General features: G+C 31.4%; 3 protein-coding genes and 1 pseudogene across 3 annotated transcripts; all 4 read left to right on the forward strand.

The window, feature by feature from the left end:
• The first annotated feature begins 5,628 nt into the window (after window positions 1-5,628).
• Window positions 5,629-6,816, forward strand: LOC147934389 (uncharacterized). The gene is made up of 2 exons (XM_087472614.1): window positions 5,629-5,835; window positions 6,238-6,816. Exons 1-2 carry the CDS (start codon window positions 5,629-5,631, stop codon window positions 6,814-6,816), a joined length of 786 nt encoding a protein of 261 aa, XP_087328740.1.
• A 5,562-nt stretch (window positions 6,817-12,378) lies between these two features.
• Window positions 12,379-14,341, forward strand: LOC104728240 (uncharacterized). Its single transcript, XM_010447254.3, has one exon. It carries the CDS (start codon window positions 12,386-12,388, stop codon window positions 14,231-14,233), a length of 1,848 nt encoding a protein of 615 aa, XP_010445556.2. The 5' UTR covers window positions 12,379-12,385; the 3' UTR covers window positions 14,234-14,341.
• Window positions 14,342-14,973: 632 nt separating this feature from the next.
• LOC104724099 (MD-2-related lipid-recognition protein 3-like) lies at window positions 14,974-17,040 on the forward strand. The gene is made up of 4 exons (XM_010442547.2): window positions 14,974-15,149; window positions 15,442-15,525; window positions 15,618-15,787; window positions 16,769-17,040. The coding sequence occupies exons 1-4, from the start codon at window positions 15,050-15,052 to the stop codon at window positions 17,018-17,020; spliced, it is 606 nt and encodes a 201-aa protein (XP_010440849.1). The 5' UTR covers window positions 14,974-15,049; the 3' UTR covers window positions 17,021-17,040.
• A 2,541-nt stretch (window positions 17,041-19,581) lies between these two features.
• On the forward strand, window positions 19,582-21,524 carry LOC104724101 (uncharacterized; annotated as a pseudogene).
• The last annotated feature ends 62 nt before the right edge of the window (window positions 21,525-21,586 follow it).

A 21,586-nucleotide genomic window follows, 5' to 3' on the forward strand; every position in this document is an offset into this window, starting at 1 on the left:
CCAAGTCAATTGCCATATATTGTAATTTTAGGTCTTGAGTCTCTCAACTAGATAGAATTATGAAATTATCTATTTCTTTTTAATTGAGAAGACATTTACTAGGAATGTGTAATATAATATTACAAGTGTACTACTATAGCCACACTTGTGGAGCACAGTGTAGACTTCTAGATACAGAGGAGTTTAATTAGATTTATGTGAATTGATCTAAAATAACTCAAATTATCTAATATAACCAAAATGATAAATTTGATTTGAAAATTGATGTCAGTTTTTATAGTTTTGTAAAGTTTTATATTTTTTATATATCCGAAAAAACGGATATTAGATCCGAATCGAACAAAATAAGAAAAAAATTGAATATCGACGTATTAAAAATAAGAACGTATTGAATTTGAAGAACAATAATCAAAATGAGATTCTAGTAAATTCTGTTTAAAAAGGATAGTGGACATGTTCTATTGACGTTATTTTAGTTTTCCAATCTTCTATGTTCAAGGAATTATAAAAATTTCTTATATCAGAAATATTATATTCGGGATGTTTAACGCGGATTTAAGTAAATCGATCCAAAACGAACAGAATAAAAAAAAACATGATCCGAGAATTAAACTCAGTTTTAACACAGTTGTATAGAATATGTTCTCTATATTCTTAAAACGAAAGTTGGATTCAGATCAAACAAAAAAAATCAATAATTGGATTATAATTTACAATTGCATTAAAAATGACAAAATATTTGAATTTAAAATAAGAATAGACAAAGTAAGACTGAATATCGTATAGAATTGGTTTTAAAAACACCGAGTCAAGTGCCATATATTGTAATTTTAGGTCTTGAGTCTCTCAACTAGATAGAATTATGAAATTATCTATTTGTTTTTAATTGAGAAGAAATTTACTAGGAATGTGTAATATAATATTACAAGTGTACTACTATAGCCACACTTGTGGAGCACAGTGTAGACTTCTAGATATAGAGGAGTTTAATTAGATTTATGTGAATTGATCTAAAATAACTCAAATTATCTAATATAACCAAAATGATAAATTTGATTTGAAAATTGATGTCAGTTTTTATTGTTTTGTAAAGTTTTATCTTTTTTATATATCCGAAAAAACGGAGATTAGATCCGAATCGAACAAAATAAGAAAAAAAATTCGAATATTGACGTCTTAAAAATAAGAACGTATTGAATTTGAAGAACAATAATCAAAATGAGATTCTAGTAAATTCCGTTTAAAAGGATCGTGGACATGTTCTATTGACATTATCTTAGTTTTCCAATCTTCTATGTTCAAGGAATTATAGAATTTTCTTGTATAAGAAATATTATATTCGGGATGTTTAACGCGGATTTAAGTAAATCGATCCAAAACGAACATAATAAAAAAAGAAAATGATTCAAAAATTAAACTCAGTTTTAACACAGTTGTATAGATTATGTTTTCTCTATATTTTTAAATTGAAAGTTGGATTCAGATCAAACAAGAAAAAATAATAATTGGGTTACAATTCATAATTGCATTAAATAATGACAAAATATTGGAATTTAAAATAAGAATAGACAAATTAATACTGAATCTCGTAGAGGATCGGTTTTAAAAACACCAAGTCAAGTGCCATATATTATAATTTTAGGTCTTGAGTTTCCCAACTTGATAGAATTATGAAATTATCTATTTGTTTTTAATTGAGAATAATTTTACTAGGAATGTGTAATTTAATATTACAAGTGTACTACTATAGCCACACTTGTGGAGCATAGTGTAGACCTCTAGATATTGAGGAGTTTAATTAGATTTATGTGAATTGATCTAAAATATTGCAAATTATCTAATACAACCAAAATGATAAATTTGATTCAAAAACTGATATCAGTTTTTATAGTATTGTAAAGTTTTATCTTTTTTTTATATATCCGAAGAAACGGTGATTAGATCTGAATCAAACAAAATAAGAAAAAAAAATGAATATTGACGTATTAAAAATAAGAATGTATTGAATTTAAAGAACAATAATAGAAATGAGAATCTAGTAAATTCTGTTTAAAAGGGATTGTGGACATGTTCTATTGACGTTATTTTAGTTTTCCAATGTTCTATGTTCAAGGAATTATAAAAATTTCTTGTATAAAAAATATTATAATCGGGATGTTTAACGCGGATTTAAGTAAATCGATCCAAAACGAACAGAATAAAAAAAAACATGATCCGAGAATTAAACTCAGTTTTAGCACAGTTGTATAGAATATTTTCTCTATATTCTTAAAACGAAAGTTAGATTCAGATCAAACAAGAAAAATCAATAATTGGATTTTAATTTACAATTGCATTAAAAATAACAAAATATTTGAATTTAAAATAAGAATAGACAAAGTAAGACTGAATATCGTATAGAATCAGTTTTAAAAACACCGAGTCAAGTGCCATATATTGTAATTTTAGGTCTTGAGTCTCTCAACTAGATAGAATTATGAAATTATCTATTTGTTTTTTAATTGAGAAGAAATTTACTAGGAATGTGTAATTTAATATCGCAAGTGTACTACTATAGCCACACTTGTGGAGCACAGTGTAGACTTCTAGATACAGAGGATTTTAATTAGATTTATGTGAATTGATCTAAAATAACTCAAATTATCTAATATAACCAAAATGATAAATTTGATTTGAAAATTGATGTCAGTTTTTATTGTTTTGTAAAGCTTTATCTTTTTTATATATCCGAAAAAATGGAGATTAGATCCGAATCGAACAAAATAAGAAAAAAAAAATCGAATATTGACGTCTTAAAAATAAGAACATATTGAATTTGAAGAACAATAATCAAAATGAGATTCTAGTAAATTCCGTTTAAAAGGATCGTGGACATGTTCTATTGACGTTATCTTAGTTTTCCAATCTTCTATGTTCAAGGAATTATAGAATTTTCTTGTATAAGAAATATTATATTCGGGATGTTTAACGCGGATTTAAGTATATCAATCCAAAACGAACAAAATATAAAAAAACATGATTCGAGAATTAAACTCAGTTTTAACACAGTTTGTATAGATTATGTTTTCTCTATATCCTTAAAACGAAAGTTGGATTTGGATCAAACCAGAAAAATCAATAATTGGATTAATAATTTACAATTGCATTAAAAATGACAAAAAATATTGAAATTTAAAATAAGAATAGACAAATTAATATTGAATCTCGTAGAGGATCGGTTTTAAAAACACCGAGTAAAGTGCCATATATTATAATTTTAGGTCTTGAGTTTCCCAACTTGATAGAATTATGAAATTATCTATTTGTTTTTAATTGAGAATAATTTTACTAGGAATGTGTAATTTAATATTACAAGTGTACTACTATAGCCACACTTGTGGAGCATAGTGTAGACCTCTAGATATTGAGGAGTTTAATTAGATTTATGTGAATTGATCTAAAATATTGCAAATTATCTAATACAACCAAAATGATAAATTTGATTCAAAAACTGATATCAGTTTTTATAGTATTGTAAAGTTTTATCTTTTTTTTTATATATCCGAAGAAACGGTGATTAGATCTGAATCAAACAAAATAAGGAAAAAAATTGAATATTGACGTATTAAAAATAAGAATGTATTGAATTTAAAGAACAATAATCAAAATGAGATTCTAGTAAATTCTGTTTAAAAAGGATAGTGGACATGTTCTATTGACGTTATTTTAGTTTTCCAATGTTCTATGTTCAAGGAATTATAAAAATTTCTTGTATAAGAAATATTATATTCGGGATGTTTAACGCGGATTTAAGTAAATCGATCCAAAACGAACATAATCAGTAAACATGATTAGAGAATTAAACTCTGTTTTTCTCTATATCCTCAAAACGAAAGTTGGATTTGGATGGACTAGAAAAGTCAATGAATTATTATTTACAATTGCGTTAAAAAATAACAAAATATTTCAATTTCAAATAATAATAGTCAAAATAAGACTGAAACTCATATAGAATCAGTTTTAGAAAGACTGAGTCAAGTGCCATATATTGTAATTTTAGGTCTTTAGCCTCTTAAATAGATAGAATTATGAAATTATCTATTAGTTTTTGATTGAGAAGGATTTTACTAGGAATGTGTAATTTGATATTACGTAAATCGTTACAAAATAAACAGAATAGAGAAACCTAATTCTAAAACAAAATCCATTGTTAGGATCATTATAAGAATATTTTTTTAAAAAAGACAGAAAACGGAAAGAGCCCAACGGATGACGGAATTTAGGCCGATTAGTCTTTGTAATGTGTGTTACAAGATTATCTCTAAAGTGCTGTGCTTCCGGCTCAAGAGAGTTCTTCCATCTCTTGTTTCTGAAACCTAGTCGGCTTTCGTTTCAGGCCGGTTAATAACAGATAATATCCTGGTGGCCCAAGAATTTTTTCACGGCTTAAATACCAATTCTCAATGTAAATCGGAGTTTTTGGCATTCAAGACAAATATGAGTAAGACTTACGATCGTGTCGAGTGGGATTTTTTGGAAGGAGTTATGGTTAAGCTGGGGTTTGATAGTAAATGGGTTTCCTGGATTATGTGGTGTGTTTCTTCCGTCTCGTATCAAGTCCTTATGAATGGTCAGCCTAAAGGTTATATTAAGCCAAGGAGGGGACTCCGTCAGGGGGATCGATCCTCTATCTCCTTATTTGTTTATTCTATGTACGGAGGTCTTACTTGCCAATATTAAGAAGGCTGAAAGAGAACATAGGCTTTCGAGTATCAAGTTAGCTCGAGATTGCCCCACAATCTCACATCTGTTGTTTGCTGATGATAGCTTGTTTTTCTGTAAGGCTGATGTAGCTGAATGTACTACGGTGATGGACATCATAGAAAATTATGGGAAAGCGTCGGGACACGAGGTTAATTTACAGAAGTCATCAATCATGTTTGGCAAAAAAGTTACCCCTAAATTAAGGACTCAATTGAAATCCGTAATGGGAATCTCCAAAGAAGGTGGTATGAGGTCGTATCTGGGTATTCCGGAAAATCTTCATGGTTCAAGAACTAAGGTTTTTAGTTACATTAGTGACCGATTAGATGATCGTGTGAATGGTTGGTCTGCAAAACTTTTATTGAAAGGTGGAAAGGAAGTAATGATTAAATCGGTTGCGTTAGCTATCCCAACTTATGTTATGTCTTGTTTTAAATTGCCAATGGGGGTAACGTCTAACCTAACGATTGCCATCTCAAATTTTTGGTGGAAGTCGAATGATAAGGCAAGAGGTTTACATTGGGTTGCTTGGGATAAGATGTGTAAGGATAGATGTGATGGTGGTTTGGGTTTTCGTGCTTTGGAACAGTTCAATGAAGCAATGTTGGCAAAGCAGTATTGGCGGTTACTTCACTATCCTACGTCTCTGATGGCTCGGGTCTTACGAGGAAGGTATTTTCGGAATAAACATCCTCTACAGGCCAAGAAGCCTTATTCCCCTTCATTTGCTTGGCGGAGTATTTTCTCAACAAAAGGTTTGGTGGAACATGGTTCACGATGGGCGATAGGCTCCGGCAGTAACGTCTCGGTTTGGCGAGATCTGTGGATTCAGATACTCAACCAAGACCTGCTAATGGTAGAGGGAGGCAGTTACATCCCAATTTAATGGTCAATCATTTTATTAATCCGACTACCAAGGAATGGCATTTTCCAATCCTAGAGGAGTTCATGGATCCAGCGGATATACAAATCATTTTATCTATGGAGATCAATAAATCCTATAGACCGGATAAGCTGATATGGCATTTTACTAAATCAGGGAAGTATCCGGTGAAGTCTGGCTACCGGCTTGCCCGTGATTTAGTTAAAGAGGTAGAATATTGACCGACGTGTACGGTTCTTAGGGCGCAGGCTTGGGAACTTGAGGTTCCTCAGAAGATTCAGCATTTCTTCTGGCCGGTTGCTTCTGGTTCCCTCCATGTGTTGGAACGCCTTGTTCATAGGGGAGTCAGGTGTGATCCCTTATGTAAACGTTGTGGTTTGGTGGTGGAGACTATCAATCATGCTCTTTTTGAATGCCCCCATTCGCGTCAAATTTAGGCTTTGTCCCCGCTGGACTTATGCATTGATGGCTTCCCCTATGGTTCTATTTATCCGAACCTAGATTTCCTATATTGACGGGCATGTTCCCAGTCCGGAGTCACATATACAAGTTTACTTCTCCCATGGATTGTTTGGTCTATCTGGAAAGATAGAAATAAAAAAGTTATTCAGGGTATCGAGGCAGAGCCAGGTGATATCATTAATCAGGCGATTACTGATAAGTTGTTATGGGAGGAGGCAAAGTCCTTCACTTCGGCTCCTTTGGATCCTTTACCCGTGGAGGCTCGGGACCCGGGGCCCCGGTGTCAGGTCGATGGTTCTTGGAAGGCTCCAGATCCGTTGGAAGGGTTAGGCTGGTGCATGTGCGATAGTGAGGATGTTTTGTTGCTTTTGGGGGCACGCAGTCAGCGACGCGGTCCTTCACCTCTACATTCGGAGCTTCATGCGTTGATCTGGGCGATGACATCCATTTTGGTGGCGGGTGTTGATTGTCAGAGTTTCGAGACAGATTGTGCTGAACTAGTGGCGAGGGTGCAGTCCCCCGATGATTGGCCTGCCTTCTCCAACCTGTTGGAAGAGCTTGGTGTACTTCGTTCATCTTTTCCATCCTTCGTGCTTACTCCGCGCACATCCAATGTTCGGGTTGATTGTCTTGCTCGCTCTTCGAGATTGTTAATTTTTGCATCTACTTTTGTAAACTCTTTCCCTCCGGCTTGGGCAACCAACCTCTGGAGTTATCTTTTAATTTAATGTTTGGTTGACAAAAAAAAAAAAAAAACAGAAAATATATCTAAATTTTTTTTTTTTTTTAATGTTCCCAAGCTTATTGTTTTATTAAACAACCTGGACATATTTGATCATAATTCACAAGTATAACAAAAAGAACTGAACCTAATCTCAATTAATTTAAAACATATCATTAAAGTATCATATAAGTGCAATTTTAGTTTTTTTGCACTCTGAACTAGAATTATTGAAGGATTTAGAAACACACTTTTTGCTCAAAACTCTCTTTTCATTATGCATTTTTAAAATTTAAGTAAATCAATCTAAATTTTAGTTTAAAAAAAAGAAGTAAAAAAACTAAAATTAACTAGATTAACAAAAAAAAATCTGATTTGAAACTGAAATTAGTTGTAGCACCACTATAAACTATTAAATTTCTACTATTAACTGGAATGTGTAATTTGATATTACGTAAATCGTTACAAAACAAACCAAATAGAGAAACCTAGTTTGTTAGGATCATTATAAAAATATATATTTGAAAAACGGAAAATAGATTTAAATTACATTTTTTTAAAAAGATTTGTTCTCAAGATTATTTTCATTAAACAACTGGACATATTTGATCACAAGTATAATAAAAGAACTGAACCTTATCTCAATCAACTTAAAACATATCATGAAAGTATCATATAAGTGCAATTTTAGTTTTTGTGCTCTATGAACTAGAACTATTGAAGGATTTAGAAACACTTTTTGCTAGAAACTATCTTTTCATTATGCATTTTTAAAAATTAAGTAAATCAATCTAAAATTAACAAAATAATCTGATTTGAAGACTAAAATTAGTTGTAGCACCACTATAAACTATTAAATTTCTGCTATGGGGGTCAGGGGCGGAGCCAATAAGGTGGGAGGGGGGTCAGCTGACCCCATTTAAAAAAATTCTGATATATTTTTACTTATAAATAAAAAATTGACCCCCTCAAATTTTGTATTTTTACCCTATTAAATTTAAAATTTTCATCTTAACCCCAACAAATTTTACATTTTGACCCTATTAAAATAAAATTTATACTTTGATCCTCCAAAAAATTTGCATTTTACCCCCAAAAGAATAAAATTCTATATTGACCTTGTAAATTTAACATTTTTATCTTATAAGAAAAAGAAAAAAAAAATTTCTGACCCCTCACAACTTTTGGTCCGGCTCCGCCACTGATGGGGGTGATTGGAGATTAACTATAAAAGCTTTAATTTTTTAAAAGTTTTTAAAGATTTATTTTTTCCAATCATACTTTAATATTCTAAGGGGGAGGTATTGGTTTAGAATTTAGAAAAAATTTTAATGACTTTAAAAGTTAGGTAAAATATGTTGTTATTCAATCAAGACTTTTAAAAACTCTTTAAAAATTTGGTGTTATTGGTTGTGGATTTGTAAAAAATTATCTAAAATCTTGATAAATCTAGTGTTATTGGATTAAGAATTTTATAAAGTCATTAAAAGTTTTATGTTATTCAAGTAAAACAAAAGAATCTTGGATTGTTAATGAATTCAAATTTTATGTTATTGGTTTAGGATTTTATATCATTTTCTTCATAACAAAAGTCATGAAAATTCTTTCATCAAATAGAAAGATTTTACAAGATTAGAAAAAACAAATCATCAAGATTTTAAAAAACTTCCTAAACAATCTCTTAGAATCCTTCATTTTAAACTTTCAATTTTCTATGATTCTAACAATCAGCAAGAACATAAAGTCATTAAAATTCTTTCTAAATCCTAAACGTGTTGAAAACACTTCTTAAATTTTCTCACACCGCCAAATTCCTCTTATTTTTTCTTGTTACCCTCTCTTTTTTTTCTTTGTAAAGCACACTATTTGTGACTTTTATATTTTTTAAAGTCACATCGATTTAATTTTTAAAAAGTTATAACTATTTAAATATAACAGTCATAAAAGTTGTAACCAATTAACCTCTATATCTTGAAAACAGAAGCTAAATTTAATTCATACGTACTAATTAAAAAGATTATAATTTTTCATTTGAAAAAATAAAACATATATTCATATCAAAAAATGGTTTAATTAGAAAGCTTGTCGAAAGTGCCTATAACCTTGCAAAAAATGCTCGAGTACGATGTAGTTCTTTTTCCCATGTAAGCTCTTTGATTTTGGAATAGATGTATGGTAAGATTATTTTTTTTGGAATAATATATAGTGCATTTTATGTCAAATAAAAAAAAAAAGTAAGCTCGTCCAAAACATCACCATTGTTACTTTGTTATTTTTGGGTGAGAGCAGATAGCCAGATAGTAAGATCAACTTAAACTAAACTTAAATAAAAAAAAATGTTATTTAATACATAAATTTTCAAATTTAGACAAAAAAACTATGAATTTACTGGGAAGCCATTTAATACATTAATTCTGTTGACTAGCCATTTAAAACATTAGTTATCGTTAACCAAGCCAAAATACAAATATTGTTAAATGAGATAACTGAACAACTAACGACTGTTACTTTGCCATTTAATGGCATGTTGTTTTTGGCTTGTCAACAAAACTTGATGTATTAAATGGTCTTCCATAAAGTTTTTTTGGCCTAAATTTGAAAATTGATGTATTTAATTGCATTTTATCTAACTTGAGTAGTCTATTTTTTATTATTAAACTAATAATAACTAATTGTTGAATGAGTTAATTCAACATCTAATAAATCATGGTTTTACAGGCTATGCTAAGAAGAAGTTCTTGAAAGAACTTAGAAGATATTACTGGAATGAGTCGTATTTGTACAAGCATTGTTCAGATGGAGTTTAAAGGAGATGTCTAGCTGAGACTGAGGTTCCAGATGTTTTATTTCATTGGCATGGATCAGATAATGCTGGACACTTTGCTACTTTTAAGACCGTATCTAAGGTTCTTCAAGCTGGATTTTGGTGGCCGACAATGTTTAAGGATGCTCATGAGTTTGTTTCTCGCTGTGATGCTTGTCAAAGAAGGGGACAGATTAGTAAGCGACATGAGATGCCACAAAATTTCATCATTGAGGTTGAAGTTTTTCATTGTTGGGGCATAGATTTTACACAACTTTAATTTAATAATTTGCATTGCTATTTTCAATTTAAATCATTTTGTTTAGCATAATCATAAAATTCTACAATTTATTGTGTAATTTTGGATCTCTGTGGATTCGACACCCAAATACTACAACTGCAAAGCTGTTAGTACCTCTAGGGTATTACAATTTGAGCTTATCAACATCCAACATCAAAATCATCCAATACTCTTCAAAAAGTTAAATTAAAAATATAGCAAATATTATGTTTTAAAGATAAATTCACATAAACACATTATTGAATTGGGGTATATATCAATAAAAATGTAATTATGAAATTTTTATCACATGTATATTATTTTTGTTTGTTAATAGACAAGTAAAATTTTCATAGTGGTTCTCGTAGTATTTTACAAAAGTAAATATTATTTTCAATTATTTTTTTGTTTGTAGAAAACATAAAAGAGTAATAAATCACCTCTCAAATAATAGAGAAGATATAGGAATATTTTTTTAGTTACATAAATAGTAGATTATACATCAAAGACTGTTGAGTAATGTGAACCAAAAAAGTAAATCAAAATGCATTTTTTTTATGTACACATAATTCGATTAATAGTCTTTTCGTCTTGCTGAGCAAAAAAAAATTAATAAATTATCTAATTTTAGTTTAGTATATGAACTTTCAAATTTAGGCCAAAAAAATCATAAACTTTATGAGAGACCAATTAATATATCAAGTTTTGTTGGCTAGTTGTTTAAAACACCAAATATCGTTGATGAAAATAATATGTTGTTAAACAACAAAGTAACAGTCATTAGTTATTCAGCTATCTCATTTAGCGATATGTATATTTTGGCTTGGTCAATAATATTTGGTATTTTAAATGACTAATCAACAGAATTTGATATATTAAATAGACTTCCATGAAATTCATGATTTTTTGGCTTAAATTTAAAAATTTATAAATTAAAAGATATTTTTCCCAAACTTAAATCCGCGTACATATTTTATCCTTTCGTTTATAAGACAAGAATATCTTCGAGGTGATCCTCGAAGGAAAAATAAAAGGAGATACACTATTTTCAAAATGGAGACAACGTGACATGTTGTATAGGTGAGAAAACGAGGTGGGAAATTATAGAAAGCATAATAATGTTGTCCACACATCGTGGTTATAAAAAAAGATCCGGAAAAAACCCAAAAAATACGTCATCTAATTATTTTTTGGCTGTTTAATTGCTCTAGTTATTAAATTTCCCAAAAAATACCCAGTTTAATTTATATTGTCTTTAAAAACCTTCATTTTATTAATAACGGTAGATCCATACTTACGACATAACGACTGTTATCTCCAATGACAGAAATGTTAATCAGGGTTAAACTATAACCCCACGTGGTTAATTAGAGGAAACTAAAGACATTGTTGCCTTCTTCTTCTTCCCCCAAATCGATTTCGAGTTTTAGAACCCTATAACCCTAAAAGCGATTTTTCTTCTCAAACTTCAAATCCCGAATTCTTTTGATTGTGATGATAGTTTTCGTCTGAGTATTTGCGGTTCTAGTTGATTGTTTGGTGTGTTCATTGCAAGAATCGACTGATAGATGAGGTATGAAACCATTATTAATTTCAATTGTAATGTTTAGGGTTCTAGGGTTCTAAAACTCAAAATCGATTTAGGGGAAAAAGAAGAGGGCAACAATGTCTTTAGTTCCCTCTAATTAACCACATGTGGTTATATTTTAACCCTGGTTAATATTTCCATCCTTAGAGTTAACAGTCGTTATGTCGTAAGTATGGATCTATCGTTATTAATAAAATGAAAGTTTTTAAAGACAACGGAAATTAAATCAGATATTTTTTGGAAAATTTAATAACTAAAGGAATTAAACGGCAAAAAAAAAATTAGATGGCGTATTTTTCGGGTTTTTTCCCAAAAAAGATTATATGAACCTTTATGCTTTGACAACTTCTTTTTTACACAAATCATAGCCAAGAGACTAAAACATTGGATTTGATGAGAGGGTTAGTCTCATATATATATATAGTTCAACGACGCTAATATCATCATATTTGCAGCTCTTTTTTTACTAATTTGACAAAGACGAAAGAAGAACAACAATAAATTTACAATGTCAAGATCTTGTTGATGAAACAATCATGATATCAGATGATTGCTTTTGTTACAAGTTTCTCACTGGTTTGGGTAATGTGGTGTCTTTTATCTTCTTTCAGAGTTGTAAGGCCAAAACACTTTATGCACATATACGTAGTTATATCAATTTAATACTGTTCCAAATACTGTATAAGTAAGGTTTGATTTTACCTTCGGTTGAGTATGCTGATTGGATATTGTTGGAATTATTTAAATCAGACCGAATAAATTCCGGTTAAGTCCGGTTTATATTCAGTTTCGGATCAAATAAAATAACCGCACACAGTTTACAAAGTCTTCTTCAACCCTTTATTAAACCCAAATTTTTCTCGGAAGAAAACAAAATATCAGAATCCGTTTCCCGAGAAAGTGCAATGAGGGAATCTTCGACTCTTATGGAAGCAAGAACTATTCTTTCGAGGGCTATCCTTGCGAATCCAAGCAACGAAGCCTTAGCGGCGATCGTCGAACAACTCTATAACAAGCCTCAAGAATCCAACGAATACAAATCAGCTCGAGCTCTGTACGACTTCTGCGTCTCTTTTTTCCCAAACTGCTTAACCCTAAAGCTTCTTAAGATCTATAGGTTCTATCCCAATGATTTCGTCAGACTCCGATCCATCGATCTTCTTGCTGAAACTGTGAAAGCTCATCGGTTCGAGCTCTCTCGCGTCTCTCTCCATGAGATCAAACCTCTTCTGATTTCTTGCCTGACAATGCAAAACCCTAAAAGATCTGACGCAGAGATCGTAAGAGTCATCGTTTCTTTGGTAGCTGATAAAGTTGGCGTCTGGGAAGAGATGAGTGATTGTATATTACACATACTTGCTCATCAAGATCCGATTTGGGCTTTTAACGTCTTCATCAAGTTACCATCATCACTCTACGGTGGATTCGTTCACCGTTTTTTACAGAAGTTTCTTGATGAAGTCTACAAGGTTTTGCTTCATCCTGTGGAAGATGGAGTTGAAGAATGGGTTTTGGCTTTGAAATCTGCTGTTAAAATGGGGATTCAGCTTATGCATTCTGAAATGAGATTTGATCTGACAAGAGATATACTTCACATTGTTCTGAAATCTGCTGATGAGGTTGTGTTGAATGGGATGGAAGAAGAGTTTCTCCAAAGAGGGCTTCAATCTCTCGAGAAGTTCTTGGCGAAAGACGCCAGCAAGTTTAAATGGAATAGTGATCAATGCAGGTTTGTGGCAGAGTTTGCTTTCAGGATCTCAGAGACTGGAACAGATACTAAGGAATTCGCCAAGGAGATATATCAGATGGTTACAAAAGTTGACAAGTTTGTGTACAATCCAGCTTTTAGACTCAGTCCATCTAGGGTTGAAGAAGACTCTGACTGTGAAGAAGTGTATAACCATTTGGAGGTTTTATCTGCAGTGGAAGTTATGACACTGATCGCAACTGAGATTGATAACAGGTTGAGAGAGATAGCTTGCTCAAGACTCTACGAGTTGCTTTGTGATCACATTTCCGGGACAGAGGAAATAAGCGTTTCAGATATCAGAGAGCTCCAGCCGTTGCTCATTTCTTGCCTTGCAGAAGTAGGAATTCCCGAGAGCACGTTCAAGATTCTCAGCCAGGTTGTGTTCCATGTTTTACATGAGTTGTCTACTTACCAAAACGACAACTGGTTCGGTATATGGGACTACATTGCTACAGAATGCAAAAGTTTGTTCAGGCAGACGGTTTATATCTTCCAGTGTTTAACAATGAGGATCGATGATAAAGAGTTTGTGATTCATGCTATTAATAGTATTCTTCCAGAGATTCACAGTAACCTAAACCCACCAAGAGAGTTGTTGTTGGAAAATAACAATTGCTGGGTCTTGGCGTTTACAGGTGCCTTCTGTGCAGCGATTCACTTGATAGAGGTGTCAAGTCACGCTGAACACTTGAAGATTATTGCATATAAGATGATAGATTCTGTGAGAGAAGTTTTGGAAAGAGGAATGGAAGTTGAGCTTGTGAGGAGAGCTTTCATAGATATGGAAAAAATTGTGGAGAGACAGTTTGACTGTTACACTAGTAATGACTACAGATTCGTTAAGGGTTTGGTTTGGAGGCTCTATGCAATCAAAGGCATGAGCGAGGAGAGTAAATTTGTGTTGTGGAGAATCAATGTGATTCTGGAGAAAGTGCAGGGAGTGAAAGTGCTCCCAAAGAGTGAGCTTGATTGGTTGAACAAACCTGAGACTTTAGACAGTTGAGTTTTTTTCTTTTTTCTTTTTCTTGTATAGTTTGTATTGGAGAAAAAGTTGTGAACCTAGCTAAATCTCAAATCACTTCACTCAAAGCTTTACTCCTACTGTTTCTTACGGAGCAAGTCACTGTAGTTTATAGTCTCAAATCACTTCACACACTGTAGTAATTTAGATGGTCAAGTATCAGTTTCTAATTGACAACCAAGGCTTGGTATAGGCGCATTGTTCCTCCATGGACTAGATGTAGATCTATGATGAAAGTAAAATCTCGCTTGACAAATCTAAAATATATATAAAATACACAATTGTTTATAGTCTATAGCCGTAATATTGGGTGTCGATACTTACGAAATGCATGTAAATAGACAATAATTTCTCATGCATGTCCTACATGCTTTATTCACCTCATCAGCTCCATCATCTTGGTTCAGCAATTGAACTTTGCTGGCAAACCGACACTAAACAGTAAACCCATCCAGTTTTCTTTTTTTATATTAAAAAGGTAACACGTATTTGTTTGTTGTGCGCTGTTAGGTGGGAGATGAATCCACTCGTTCTTATATGATACGTGGGAGATTAATGTTTTTATTTATGACGTTATTAAAAACTCATTCTTTTAGTGTTCTTCGCGTACACCACGTGGATGTAAATCAATTTAATCCAATCCAAATCAGTAAAACATAGTAATCTGTAGACTATAAAAGAGTAGGCATGGATGGAATGAAGCATAACAAGTATTACACAGAACGTGTTTTGTCAAACCAAACATAAAATATATTTTATTTTGTCCTCTTTGACGATCAACGATCGAGCTGATCCACCATGGTGATATTTTACATCCAGCCTCTGCTTCTTCTCATTGCAGTACTCTTCTTCTTACCTGCTTTGCATGCCAGCACGGTCGATTTCAAATACTGCAACGGTATAAAGTATTTATTTGTTAAATCTATCAAGTTTGTGGAGGCCTAGCTAGGACATTTTTTGTTTACTCTTGTAATAACTTTTTTTTATAGAAAAACTATCTTAATATTAAAGCAAAATAAAATATTAATAGTTAGAACAAAACAAAAAGCCATTTTTGTAACTCAAAATGTTCTATATATGTTTACTTATTATATAGAACATTTGTTTGTTATTACATACTATATTACTAATTTAGTAAGGAGTAATTAAGGACTGTATTTTCATGACTTGAATCTTTGGGACTGATGTAGGTATTGGATACCCTTCTATGAACATCACTCGTGTGACGATAACTCCCGGCAGTTTCGCAGACGCTAGGATATTTGGTTTTACAGGTACGTAATATATATATTTTATGATCTAAATCCCAAGTTTCAAATTGTTGTTAATGCATATACTTTTGATATATAACATTTTGTGCATACAGAGAAAACCTTGGATGCAGGATTAATAACCGCTGCCGTTAAAGATGGCGATGCACATTTCCCTATAGGCTACTACGACCTCTGTGCATGTAGTGATTGTCCTATTCTAGCAAATACCAACTTCTCTTTATTTCTTTTTCAAATTATAGTTTACAGAGACGAATATGAACGGGTAAGCAATTCTTACGTTTAAGTATAGAAAAGTTTTGATATTAATCCTACTATATTAATCGGAAAGTACAAATATGAAATTAACCTTAAAATGTGTAAAAAATTACATTCAATTGCCATTAAAAAAACTCAATTAAGATTAATTAATTAATTAAATAAATATAATTAATTAAAAACAAAAATTAGGGACACATAAAATAAAATAAATTGTAGAAAAGTAAAAAAAAAAATCTATTAGAATTAAAACTAATTTGTACTTCAAAAAAAAAATGAACAGCTAAGATTTTAAAAATCGAATTGAATAAAATCTGTATAACTACCAATTTTATCAAAAAACTTTTCCAGCACGGGTTAAATTTTTGTTATCAAAAATCAAATATAATAAAATATATAACAGTTCCGTTTAACGGTTTAGATTTTAAAAATTAAGAAATAAATAAATAAAAGATATAGATATAGTATCTTATCTATTTAAAAAAATTATATTTTTCTTTTAGCCATTGTTCTTTAGGAAAATAAAACTAAGTAGAGATTTGAATATAATTAACGTTTGAAGGTGCTTATTACAGACAAGTAAGGGAAGCCACAGAAAAAACAATTAATAATATTTTTTAAGAGGTTTTTTCGGAACATTCACTAGCTATATTTAGTTGTTTTTTTTACATGTTAGTCATATCTTTTTACTTACTTCACAACTATAGTAAGGATTGCATTTAATTGACAAATGTTTAAACAATTTTATTCATTACATGCAAATGTTTTATTGACAGGTTTTCAATTTTTTAAAATACAAATTTTTTAATATAAACATAATAAAATTTTAATTACAAACCTTTATAAATAACATAATAACAACATAAATTATTAAAAAAATTTATAAAAAAAGGTTAGTCCGCGGTTTTCCGCGGATTAGTACCTAGTTACTATATTACAAAAACTGTACTGAAATCACTTTTTTTTGTTATATGTATAACCTGTGAAGGATGAAAAGATTTATGTAGCATGGACAAAATCTATGACGGACGCAACAGAATTAATGTGCGTCTACTTCGAACTCCCCCGACCCTACTTCAGCTGTCTCTGCTTAATCAAATTGACGTGTGAAAATATGTTTCCAAGTCTTTATCTATACTTGTACTCTCTCTTGCTACCTTTAGTGATATGTTGTCAAGCAAATAAAACAAAACACTATAAAGTTTTCTCGCAACTGGTAAATAAGTCTATGACGGAATAAACAGAATTAATGTGCGTCTACTGCGATCTCCCTGCCTCTACTTCAGCTGTCTCTGCTTAATCAAATTGGCGTGTGAAAAATATGTTTCCAAGTCTATTATCTATATTTTACTCTGTCTTGCTATTTTTTATCATACTAGATTAGGACCCGCTCGATATGCGAGTTTTAAAAATATCTATTACTACTTCTGTCCCTAATATACTGATGTTTTGACATTATCACACATATTAAGAAAAAAAATTAATTTGTATTTGTAAATTAATTTATAATTACTTTTGAGTAGATAGAGAAAATATAGACTATTAAATTTATGACATATGTAAAAAAAACATAAAATAAAAAAGTTATTTTTATTTTTTTTTATCTACAACATCAATCTTGTAGGGACAAAAATATATCCTAAAACATCAATCTATCAAGGACAGAGAGAATAAAACAAAATTTTGAAAGAATATATTAATATTTTTTGTAAATGAAATATATTTTCTAGAAATAAATATATAAATATTCTTAATTAGAGATAAGTTTTTACTTTAACACACTAATTTATAGTTTTATATTTTAAAATTATTACAATAATTTATATCTATATTATCAGTCACCAAAACTTTTTTCAAACATTAATCATTATAAATATTATTACAGTAGGTCAAAACCATGACCAATCAGAGGAGTAGCTAGTCAACCAAAGACCAATATTGTCAAATTTCAGAAAAGTTCCGCAACTTATTCATGTTTTACACAGAGATAACATGTCAAAATGTCATCTTATTAGAATCTACGTACAATTTTACTATATGTTTTACCACTAAAAAATGTTCTTACATCCAAAAACATTTTATTGTTAAAGTTTGATCTTATCACTACATATAAAATGACTTTGTGAACAAATTAAACCAATTTTTGTTCATTTACTTTCAATTTGACGGAGTTCCTTTTCACCACTAAGATTTGTTTGTGACAGTTTGTGTAACCACTAAAATATTTCATTAAAATTGTTTACTCAAAAAATATTGTGGATAAAAAGAAAAAAATATCTACATGATTGCAATGAGTTTATGACCAACCCAATAAAATTTGAGAAATTCAAAGATAGTTAACTTGATATAATAAAATTAAAAATTAATAATTATAAGCACAATGATATATGAGTCCTAGATAATTTAAAAATATAAAATATAAAGTAAAAAACAAATTAAAAATACTACAACATTAAAAAAATTAAGAAAAAGATAAATATTAATCTTACATATCCTTAACTAAAGAAAAAAAAAAATCAAAAGAAGCTAAAAATATATTTGAAAATCATCACGAAATTCTAATAAGAAATCAAATTTAACTAACTAATATAACTTTTTCTTTTGAACAAAAACTAACTAATATAACTAAAATCTAAAAATATTACAACATAATTAAATTAAAATATTAAAAAGAAAGAATTAACAAATATTGATAGTTAGTGATTTTTTTTTACAATAGGTTTAGAACTTTTACTTTTAAATTTTTAGTTTTTTTTAATGTTTTAGTAAATTTATAATTGACGCATGTCAGCATATTATCATTACAAGGAACATGTGTCATGATATTGTTAATGAGTAACTTTGACATCAAGTTTTATATAATTAAATGTTGTCAAACAAATAAAACAAAACACTTTAAATTTTTTTTTTTTTTTTTTTTTGCATTTTTTGGTGGTTTGGTGTTAAACCAGATGTTATCGGTTTTCCGTTTTGGATCCAATCATGATTTGTGAAATTATATATCTCTATGATCAAAGGAAATTAAGTGCTTCGATCAGCAAGATTAGAGAATTCAGGTAACTGAAAACGCAAGAACTAAGTAATACAGAACACAAAGTAACATACTAAAATTTTTTTTTAAGTACCCTTACAATTTTCACCTAAGACAAACTTTTAATAAGGTCAAGATAATATACCTTGACTTATCAGTCTCTCATGTTCAAGGGTCTATATTCACAATAATAAAACCAAAGTTATATTCACATTAATTCGTAAAACAAAGACACACTGGTTATAAAAAAAATATCTGAAATATGATAATAATAAAAACATGTTTTATATGGTTCTCGTAATATTACTTAAAATGTATAACATTCACTAAGTTTCCCCTACTATATTAGTAGGTTCCAGCTTTGAGTTAATATTATAAACTTAAAATGTATAAATATTTTTTCTATATTTAAAGAAAACAAAAAAAGAGTAGAGTGTAGTAAAATGCTGCTGTTCGGTTTACGAGGATTTGGAAAATAATTGAAAGACATAAAACCAAAGTTATATTTGGTTTAAGTCCGGTTTATATTGAGTTTTGGTTAAATCAAAATCTCTTACAAATGTTCAACCCTCCTCATAAACCAAAAAATACATTTGGCCGCCATTAATGAAGATTGCAGAGTTAGGTTCGGTTTAGTATAATCTGATATTTTTGCTATCCGATTTAGGTTAAGTCCGGGTTATCGGTTCAGTATGTTAGGTTATTTTGAAATCTGATTTTGCTTAATGTCCGGTTTAAATTCAGTGATAATAAACCAATTTCTTCTCTCCCTTTGCAGAAGATTCTCAGACGAGAGATTTTCTCGGGAAAATTCGAATCGGGGAGAAAGTGAAGTAATGGAGGAAACTTTGACATCTATGCAAATTAGGTTGAAAGGGAGAGAGATTCTTGTGAGTTCAAGCCACAATGAACTAGCGACTGTTGTGAATCGACTCTTTCTGCGTAAAGAATCCAAAAGATATCAAACAGCGCGAACTCTGTACGATCACTGCGTCTCTGATTTCCCAGATTGCTTAGCCTTAAAGCTTCTTCAGGTCTATCAGTCTTCTTCGGATGGCGTAACAAGATTCCGATCGATCTATCAACTCTCAGAAACCCTCAACGATTTGAGGAACCGCGACTTCAAACTCTCTCTCGACTCTCTCTACGAAATCAAAAGGGCTTTGATTCCGTGCTTGACGATGCAAGAAACCAAAGAATCTGATATCAAGATCCTCAGAAGAATCGTGTCTTGTGTAGCTTACAATGTCGTGGAGTTGCATAAAGGCGAATGGGACGAGCTCGGCGATTGTATCTTAACGCTGGCTAATCAACAAGAACCTGTCAAGGCTTTTCACGTTTTCGTAGATTTGCCAACAGTCTACAAGAGTTCCATCGACAAGTTTAAGCCCAAAATCTGGGAGAAAGCTTGTACGGTCTTTCTTGATCCTTATAGGGTCGAACATTGGAGCTTGGCTTTGCAAACTCTTGTTAAAATGTGGATTCAGCTTGTCAAGACAGGTATGAGTGTCGAGTTAATAAATGTGTTAATGGAGATTCAGGTTTTCCCTTTTGTGAGTTCAGTAAAGAAGCTAATTGAGATGGAAAAGGAACTGTTTTTGGTAAAAGGGCTTGAAGATTTCGAGAGGTTCTTCTCACGAGACATGAGTCTGTATCATTACACTACGGATCAGTGCCGTTTTGTGTCGACTTTAATGAGCAAGATCGAAGGATTTGGGACTCATTTGACCAAGGAGGTTGTGATGAGGATCAAAATGCTGGTTACAGGACAGGACAACCGAGCCATGAAACCACATGATGATCTTAAGAATCGTTTTGACTGTGGCTGGAATGATCATTTGAAGAATCTATCTTCGCTGGAAGTCTTGAGAATCTTTGCGTCAACTGAACTTGAAGATAGGTCCAGAGAGATTGCAATCAGACGGCTCAATGTTTTACTCTCTGATCACACTTCAGAGAAGGTGCCAATAGACATTGCAGAGATGAGACAAATCCAACCATTGCTCATCTCTTGCCTAAAGGAAGAAGGAATCTCTGACAGTATGTTCAAAGTCCTAGGTGAGGTGGTGAACCATGTTACGTATGAGATGATGGTCTACAATGAGGATAAATGCTATGAGCTTCGCGATTATATTACATCGAGTGAAACAGGGTTTCAGAGAGCGATTTCTATCTTCCAATGCTTCACAATGGCGCTTGCTGATGAAGAGTTTTTAATTCCAGTAATGGAGAAACTAATCCCTGATATAATCACAGGGCTAGATCCACCAGGAGAGTTGTTGGTAGATAACAGTTGTTGGGTCTTGGCGTTTACCGGTGCCTTATGTGCAGCAACGCACATGATAGATGATTACGTTGACGCCGTTAAGGATATTGCACTTAAGATGGTAGATTCTGTAGGAAAGCTTGTTGAAAGAGAAATGGAAGTTGGCTTTGTGAGGAGAGCTTTCAGAGATGCGGAAACCATTGTGAAGAAACAATTGGAATGGTACGGTACAAGCGAATACAGATTCCTTAAGGGTTTGCTTTGGAGACTCTATGCAATCAAAGGCATGAAATGGGAAAGTAAGATTGTGTTATGGAGAATCAACGTGATTGTCGAGAGAAAAGTGAAAGAAGAGATCAAAGTGCTGCCAGAGAATGAGTTTGATTGGCTGAACCTAGGTGAAGATGATGGTGATAATGATGATGGTGATAATGATAATGGTGATGATGATGAGGATGAAGAATAAGATTGAATAGTTTTTGGTGTATACTGTATAGTTCTCATTGTAA

Source organism: Camelina sativa, chromosome 11 (genome assembly GCF_030686135.1).
Source record: "Camelina sativa cultivar CO46 ecotype springtype chromosome 11, ASM3068613v1".
In the NCBI taxonomy this organism is placed as follows: Eukaryota; Viridiplantae; Streptophyta; class Magnoliopsida; order Brassicales; family Brassicaceae; genus Camelina; species Camelina sativa.

Excerpts from the sequence above, each read along its gene's own strand:
- LOC147934389 (XM_087472614.1), top strand. The coding sequence starts at position 5,629 with ATGGTCAATCATTTTATTAATCCGACTACCAAGGAATGGCATTTTCCA. Across the intron at positions 5,836-6,237 it reads CCCGTGATTTAGTTAAAGAG|GGTATCGAGGCAGAGCCAGG; the intron begins GTAGAATATTGA and ends AAAGTTATTCAG.
- LOC104728240 (XM_010447254.3), top strand. The coding sequence starts at position 12,386 with ATGAGGGAATCTTCGACTCTTATGGAAGCAAGAACTATTCTTTCGAGG.
- LOC104724099 (XM_010442547.2), top strand. The coding sequence starts at position 15,050 with ATGGTGATATTTTACATCCAGCCTCTGCTTCTTCTCATTGCAGTACTC. Across the intron at positions 15,150-15,441 it reads CGATTTCAAATACTGCAACG|GTATTGGATACCCTTCTATG; the intron begins GTATAAAGTATT and ends GGACTGATGTAG. Across the intron at positions 15,526-15,617 it reads TAGGATATTTGGTTTTACAG|AGAAAACCTTGGATGCAGGA; the intron begins GTACGTAATATA and ends TTGTGCATACAG.